The sequence below is a fragment of the Emiliania huxleyi genome (assembly GCF_000372725.1).
Source record: "Emiliania huxleyi CCMP1516 unplaced genomic scaffold EMIHUscaffold_251, whole genome shotgun sequence".
In the NCBI taxonomy this organism is placed as follows: domain Eukaryota; phylum Haptophyta; order Isochrysidales; family Noelaerhabdaceae; genus Emiliania; species Emiliania huxleyi.
Window position 1 is genome coordinate 146,125 of NW_005200161.1, and position 7,685 is coordinate 153,809.

At 67.5% G+C, this 7,685-nt stretch overlaps 3 protein-coding genes across 3 annotated transcripts in view; 1 reads left to right on the forward strand and 2 right to left on the reverse strand.

Moving 5' to 3' along the window:
• Window positions 1-87, reverse strand: part of EMIHUDRAFT_237497 (hypothetical protein) — a gene marked incomplete at both ends in the record, with an annotated part of 1,720 nt that extends 1,633 nt beyond the window's left edge. Inside the window, one exon of the mRNA XM_005777979.1 lies at window positions 49-87. Within this exon, the coding sequence (XP_005778036.1) occupies window positions 49-87 (39 nt within the window). The remainder of the gene's footprint in view (window positions 1-48) is intronic.
• Window positions 88-1,140: 1,053 nt separating this feature from the next.
• EMIHUDRAFT_44839 (hypothetical protein) lies at window positions 1,141-1,748 on the reverse strand (the record flags this gene model as incomplete). Its single annotated transcript, XM_005777980.1, has 2 exons — window positions 1,141-1,535; window positions 1,607-1,748. Coding segments are annotated over 2 exons (537 nt in total), but the record flags the coding sequence as incomplete, so codon positions are not given.
• A 4,745-nt stretch (window positions 1,749-6,493) lies between these two features.
• On the forward strand, window positions 6,494-7,685 carry EMIHUDRAFT_115413 (hypothetical protein; the record flags this gene model as incomplete). Its single annotated transcript, XM_005777981.1, has 2 exons — window positions 6,494-6,788; window positions 6,919-7,685. The coding sequence occupies 2 exons, from the start codon at window positions 6,494-6,496 to the stop codon at window positions 7,683-7,685; spliced, it is 1,062 nt and encodes a 353-aa protein (XP_005778038.1).

Genomic DNA, 7,685 nt, shown 5'->3' on the forward strand with positions numbered 1-7,685 from the left:
CGGCGCGGAGGGCGGCGGCTCCTCTCCGCGCGGCCGCTTGGCCCCGACCGCGACCGCCTCGCCGCCCATCGCCGCCCCTTTGGCCATCAGCACGCGTGCGGCCCGCCCGCCGCCCGCGGCGCCGTGCGAGAGGCCGCCCGTCGCCGCGCTGCCCGCCTGCACGGCCGCCTGGCCGCGGTAGACGCCCTCGCTGCGCTCCCCCTCGAGCGCCTCGAGGTGCTGCCGCCGCTGCACGCCCCGCCGCTCATCCGCCGCCCGCCTCTCTCGCTCCGCCTGCCACTCTCGCGACTCGAAGACGCGCCGCTCGTACTCGGCGAGGCCGCGGACCAGCACCTCTGCGCGAGGCAGCGACACCTCGCCGTCGGCGGTAATGTAACCGTCGAGCTCGCGCCGCGAGATCGCGTGCTTGTAGAGGGCGATCATCGCGTCGATCGCGCCGTCCCGGATCTCGAGCGCGGGCATGTGCGGCAGAAAGTCGTTGCCGACGAAGAAGCACAGAAAGACAAAGTCGTCGATCGCGCGGTGCGGCAGAAAGCCGTGCCGCACGCCGCTCCAGTCGCAGCCTGCGCCGAGCTCCTTCGTCAGGTACTCGCGAAGCACGTGCACTCGCAGCAGCTCAAAGGACGGACCGCCCGCCGAGGGGCGCCGCCCGCGCCCGCCCCGCTGCTGCACCTCGCGCACGATGGAGAAGCGCGGCTCGCGCCTGCGGGACACGCGTCCGGGGACGGGTCTCGGACACGTCCGGGAGGCGTCGCGTGGCGGAGAGGCGGGGCTCGCGCGTCGCGAGCGCGAGCATGATCAGGTCGGCGTCGAGGCCTAATTCGCAGTCGAAGGACCATCTACGTTGATCCATCAGCTAGCCATGATCAGGTCGGCGTCGGAGCCGTGAATCGCGTGGTGGATCGCAGGGCCGGCGGGCAGCCTCGAGGCGGCAGCAGCCTCCGCCGCGGCGGCTCGCATCGAGCGGATGAAGGCGCAGATCTTGTGCTCGCCCTCGCCCGGCACCGAGGCGTCCGAGAGGACGATCGTCAGCCCGCCGCCGCCGCCGATCGTCCACTCGCCGGCCTCGCCGCCCTCACCCTCCACGCCGCCTCCCTCGCCGCCGCCGCTCCCCTCGCCGCCGCCAAAGCGCTTGCCGTTGATGCGAGCGTACGCGTAGTGGCGCAGCCAGCGGCCGAGGGTCGCCATGAAGGGCGTGCCGGGCGTGATGATGTTTGAGTCCTTGAGCCCGCCGCCGCCGCCCTCCCCGCCGTCCGCTCGCGGCGGCGGCTCCTTGCCGACGTCCCTCCACTCCTGCTCCACCTCGCGGCGCAGCTGCTCCCGCGCGACCGCCTCGGCCGCCGACTTGAAGCGGCGCGAGCGCTGCTGGTTCATCTTCGCGCGCGGCGCGGGGCCATCGACCGCGAGGTAGAGCAGCGAGGTCGGCCGCACCACCTCGAGCAGTCGGTCTATGTAGGCGAGGATTGCGAGAAAGACCTCGTCCTCCGAGGCGGGCGGCGGGCCGTGCTCCGGGTGGAAGCACGGGTGGATGATTCCTGGACGGGCGCGGGCGGTGGCCGTGAGTGCGGCCGCGGAGCACGGGGCCTCGAGCGTCGCGGCCCGCCACCGTTGAGATCGAGGTACAGGTTGTCGATCGGTCCGGCGCCTGCGTGGCTCTCCTCGCCCTCCGAGCCGCAAGGCCGGTGCAGCCGCTCGAGCGAGAGCGGATACCGCTCGGCCAGCCAGCGGAAGAAGGATGGGACACCCATGTGGTCAGCCTCCTGCGCGAACGCGTCGCGCACTCACCGAAAGACGAGAAAGAATTCTTACGATTCCAGCCTCTCTCGACGAGAAAGAATGCATAGCCCATTCAAGCCTCTCTCACAGCACACTGGACGAGAAAGAATTTTTCCGTATTGCGCCGCCGCCAACCAAGCAGTTCCTCCACGTGTTCGCCAAAGTGCAAAGACGTGGCGGGCCCTAACACGGACCGGATTGTGTATGTGGCGGGGAGGCGGCGTCGGCGAGCGCCTCCTCCTTTGTCGTCCACCACACGCAGCAAGCAGATGTCCATGGCTACACAGTGCTCAGTGGGTTGCGGGCATACCACGCCGAGCGATTTCCGCAAAAATCTAAGAAACCACGGCGCGCCGCAGGCGCGGCCCCGAGAAAAGGCCGGACACGAATGTGAATGGGAGCCCCAGCTCAAAATTTCTCTTCGCCTGCCGGCCTGCGGCGCGCGCACTTGTCACTTTCCAAGTCTGCGGTGTTCTGGAGTGGAGTAGATGGAGGCGTGTGTGTGCGTCTTCCCGTCATCCAGAGAGCCGACTCGGCGGCAGACTCTGGCATCGGTTCGCCCTCGCGGATCGCAGCTTACCTCTTACCTAAAAATCCTTCGGGCCGGCCGGCTCTCTCTGGCTTGAGTGCCGGCCGGAGCTAAGAAACCACGGCGTGGGGTGGATGAGGGCTGTGGAAAGGATTAAAAACGGCGGCGTACACTGAAAAAGCGGGAGCAGCCAGCTTCCACTTTTTAGAAACCTCGACATGTAGTGAAAGAAGGAAAGAAAAAGGACGTGACTTAAATTGCGGGAAAGACATACAAGTTAAAAAGGAGGGAAGCGTGCAGAGCTGCATAGAGTACGAGTTAGAAACGGGAAGCAAATTGCGTGAAGGGGAGGGAAGGGGGGGTCTTGATTGAGCAATCTGAAGCCATCGCTCAGCCTCAGGAGGCAGGTTGATGTTATTGAATTTTACTTGAAAGAGGAAATGTTTTGCGATCGATGCCGAACCTCGCGCGCTGCCGCGCGCGACGCGAAAATTCCAGCGGCGAGCAGTTCGGTGTGGCCTCTCGGGCCACATAACACCGTGGATCCGAGACGGCTCTCTCATAGCAGCCCATAACATGTTATGGGCTGTTATGCCCCGAGAGGCCCTCTTCAAGGAGGCGTGGCGCGCGCGGCGCGCGCGCGCGGCGCGCGCGCGAGCTGGGCGGCTAGGACCATCGGCCCCGCGCTGCTCTTCTTTGGCCAGATGGCCGTCGGCCTGCGCAGCGGCGGCGAGGGCGTCGCCACCGCACTGCAGCTGTACTGCGACTCTCCCCAGCTCGACGACCACGCCGTCATTGTCGCCCTCGACTACTCCAACGCGTACTCGACGAGCCTGCTCGACGCGGCGGCGCGAGCGACCCTGATGCTGATCACGTGGGTCGAGCAGCTCGACGATGCGACGCGGACGAGGCTCGCCATCAAGGACGTGAGCGAGGTGGTCAAGGCGGCGGAGGCGACGCTGGACGACCTCGCCTTTCTGCGCACCCACCACGGCGAGGTGCTGACCGTCGTCAACGGCCGCCTAGAGCGCTTCGCCGTCCTCCTCGGCTTCACGCAGGGCGGCCTCTTCTCATCGGTGTGCTTCTGCATCGCCGTCTGCTTCCTCGTGCTCAAGCCACTCAAGGAGGATTTCTCGGAGATCGCGCCAAAGTGCATCGCCGACGACGCGCATGTGCCGGCCGTCATCCGCGAGTCCCCGACATCAAGCGCCTGGCGCGGTGGTGTCACAGGTACGTCTCACTCTCAATCCGAGAACTTCACCTCTCGGCGAACGCACGCAAGTTCAAGATCATGCAGTCGCAGAGGTGGGAGGGCACGGATCTCGACGTGGCGCGCCACATCAAGGTCTTCCCGCCGCAGATGCACGAGGGCGAGCTCAAGTATCCGACGGTGGTGCGCGGCGCGCTAAAGGTCATCGGCGTCGGCGTGGGCTTCGACGCGGAGGCGCGCGCCGGAATCATCATGGCGCAGGTGAAGGCGCACGAGGACAAGCTCAAGGTGCTCGAGCGGCTCACGCCGCTGCTCGGCCGGCAGACCTCTGAGCTCTTTGGCCGCTTCTCGTGCAAGCCGTCGACCACCTTCAACCACCAAGCGCGCGGCAACGAGCCGTCCATCTCGCGCGTGCCGCTCGAGCACGCGGGGGAGATGCAGGCGCACCTCTTCCGCACCATCACCCACCGCCCCCGACGAGATCCGAGACGTGCAGCACGACGCCAACTCCGCCGGCCCGACGGAGCGGCGGTGCGAGGAGGCGATGCACCTCTCGCAACGGCACGGCGGCGCTGGCTGGACGCACCCGCGGCTCGCAGCACCAGCCGCCTCGACCGGACGCGTGATGGACGTCCTCTACCTGTTGCGGCGGCTCGAGGACGTGTCGCCGCTAGTGCCGCCGCCGAGTGAGTGGGCTGCGTCAGGCGTGCCACTGCTCGCCGAGGCGATCTCCTTCATTGAAATGCTCGTGAACGACTCGGCGGGCTTCAAGCAGGGCCCAGATGAGGAGGCCGACGGCTGGAGGTTCATCCGCGGCAAGATCGTCGCGCCCGACGGCTCGCTCAACTACGAGGGGATCGAGCTGCTCTCGGGGCGCCACTTCCAGCACGTCGCCAGCGACGCCCTGCAGCAGGACATGTTCAACGCCATCGTCGACGACACGTCGGTGCACCCAGCGACGCGCGCGCACTTCCGCGCGGCGAAGCAGCTCGGGGCGGGCGCGGTGCTAGGCATCGACGCCATCGAGGACGCCGTCGAGTTGACGGACGAGGCGTTCCTCCACGAGGTGCAGGGCTACCTCAACCACCCCAGAGGCGCCATCACCCTCGCGACGCGGTGCACCGGCGAGAGCGAGAGAACGAAATTCGACTACCACGCGTCGAAGCTGCGCGAATGCCCGCCATGCGCCGTCGGCGCCGCTAGGGAGCCGCACATGCTCACACGCTACGAGCACTTCAACGGCACGCACTGGGATGGGTGCAGGTACGGCGGCCACGTCGGCGCCGGACACACCTCGATCAACACCCACGTCATCTCCATCGCCCGCGCCCTCGGCGCGGCGGGGAGCCTCCAGGAGGTGAAGCTCGGGCCCAGGGACCCCAACCGAGCCGTCGACAAGAAGTCCAACCCGAACCAGCGGGGGGACGGCGTCCTCGCGGCAACTGGACGCGCTCGGCACGCAGGATGGTGTTTGACGGCACGACCATCACCGCAGTGCAGTTCCGTAAAGGCATGCTGGGCCCGCTGGCGAGCGGCGCGCACATCACCACCGACTACGCCGAGAAGGCGAAGCGGAGTGCCAAGGCCGCGGCGTGCGCGGCCAACAACTACGACTTCATGACGTGGGCGTCGAGCACACGCGGCGGCATTGGCCGCGAGGCAGCGGAGTGGTTCACCACCGGCTTCGCCACCAAGATCGCCCTGGCGCGCTCCGACGGCGAGAAGTGGCGGGTGCGCAACGAGCGCAAGCGCCTCCTGCAGCAGCACTCGGCCATCATTGCGAGGCGCAACTGGGAGATCACCCAGCGCAACGCGTGGCCAAGGATGGGCGGCGTGACGCCGCGGGCGCCACCTGTTGAGCAGTAGTAGAGCAGGCAGTAGAGGTAGTCGTCTCAGTAGTGTCCTGTCAGGGCGTCCCGTGTCGGTCGAGCAACGTCTGTCGGACAGTAGGAGAGAATGCGTCGTGTGTCGTGGGGATCAGTCCTGTCTGAGTAGGGGAGAGACGGAGAGGAGAGTCATTGAGCCTTGGCACCAGCCGGGCAGTGGGTTTGGCCTTGGCATCAGCCGGGGGCGTGTTGTTGATTTGGCCTTGGCATCAGCCTTGGCAGGCGGGCACGCGGGAAATGCACACAAGCCCAAAGGGGCGCAGCACCGACCTAACCCGTCGGAGGTGGGGGGAAGGGAGTCCCCCGGGTCCTGCGTGAGCGCGAGAGTAACCCCAAGAGGGCTGAAGATGAGCGGTGCGCGCAGGGGTCGGCGTGGAGGGCGATGAACGCGCCGCGCGGGGCGCCGCCTCACCGGCCCTCGCCAACGCCTCAAAAGTGGCGCAGAGTGAGGCGGCGAGAACCGAGCGAGCACGTGAGCCCCGTGGCTCCAACCGGGCCCTTCCTTTTTTGAGCAGGTGTGCCGCCGCGCGAGCGACGCTCCGAGATCGCCCGAGATAGCGCGGCGCGGCGGCGGCGGCGGGGGGGGGGGGAGTGGCGTGGCGTGGAGCCCCGAGATTGCGCGAGATCGACCGAGATCGCGAGGCGCGGCCCGAGATCGCTCGAGATCGCGCGGGTGTGCGGCGCCTTGGCATATCTCGGACTCGGCGAGGTGGATGGGCTGGGAGCAAGGGGGCGGAAGTGATCAGTGCGGTAGATCGGTCAGTCGGGGCGCAAGCAAGAGGTGGCCGGGCCTGTGAGCCATCCGGCTTACATTTACCCTGCGTTCTTGCACATGGAGTGCAAGATACTCGTTCTGTTGCCGTCCCAAACTGTCACTCCCCTTTCTCCCGGCCGGGGTGGGGCGCGCGCGCGCGGGGGCGACGGGTGTGCGGGATTTAACATCGAGGGATGAATAATAAAAAACCGCGCTTTTTGGCTGCAGTCCGGCTTGACACCATTTGCCGTCGCTTCCACGGCCGTGCTGCCGTCGCTCCACGGCCGTGCTGCCGTCGCTCCACGGGGCGTGCTGGATAGATCTAGGCATTCGCGCACATGTGCCGCGAGGCAAGGCTTTCGGTGATTGGCGCAGACGTCGGCGGGAGCTCCGCCTTGCTCGCGTCGCCGCTGCACCGCCGCTTCCTTTTGGAGGTGCGCGAGCTCGCCGTCCTCGGCTGGCCGCAGACCGTCACCTCGGTGGTCGGCTTTGCGCCTCGCATCTTCCTGCTCTCGGCCGTCGCCCATCTCCCGGAAGGAGAGCTCCTCGTGGGCGCTGCGGGCATCGGGTCCATGGTTTGCAACGTCTCGCAGCTGATGCTGATCCGCTCCTCCACCTTTGGCGCCGCGCCTGGTGCTGCGGCGGCACCGCCTCCGGTCGTGGCCGCGGTGGAGGGGCGAGGGGCGGCAGGCGCTGCGAGGGTGGAGCGAGATTGTCAGCAAGGGCGCGCCCGCCGCCGCGATGACCATGTCCGAGTGGGCAGGCTGGGAGTGCACCCTCTTCGTGGCGTCTGGGCTGTGCGGCGGCGGCGCGGCGGCGTGCGCGGTGACGGCCGCCATCCCCATCTGCACGACGGTTTTTGTCTGCGAGTTTCTGCTCGTCTTTGGGTGGGGCCTCGCGGCGTGTAATCGCATAGGCAACTTGCTGGGAGAGGGAAAGGGGCAGGAGGCTCGCTTCTCCGGGGGCGTGGCGCTTGTCGCGGCCTCCCTCTCATCGATCACGCTCGCGGCGGTCGTCGTCTCCAACAGGCGGCGGATCGCAACCTTCTTCGTGGAGGGCGAGAGCGAGGAGGCGGCGGCGGTGCTCGAGACGACGGTGTCGCTCATGCCAGTCACGACCCTGTATTCCGTCCTGGCCACCCTCGCCCCTGGGTGGAGCCAGCAGGTCCTGTTCGGGCTCGGCGCCGACTTGCGTGCGCCCGCGACCCTCAACATATTCGCCTTCTTCGCTGTCGGCGTCCCGGGAGGTTCGCTGCTCGCCTATCGCTTCGGCATGGGCGTCCAAGGCATCTGGCTCGGCCTCGTCGCGGCCATCGGCCTCGTCGTGGTGGGGCAGCACGCTCACCTGGCCCGGACTACGGACTGGCCCGAGATGGCTCGCGTCGCGCGGGCGAGGGCCCTGCAACGGGAGGGCGCCGAAGCCACGGAGGGCGATGCAGTGGCTCTGGCTCGGGCAAAAGAGCCGCCGGACCCTAAACGAGACGGCGATGACGGGTTGGAGACTCTCGGTACTCAGTGCTCTCGTCTTTAA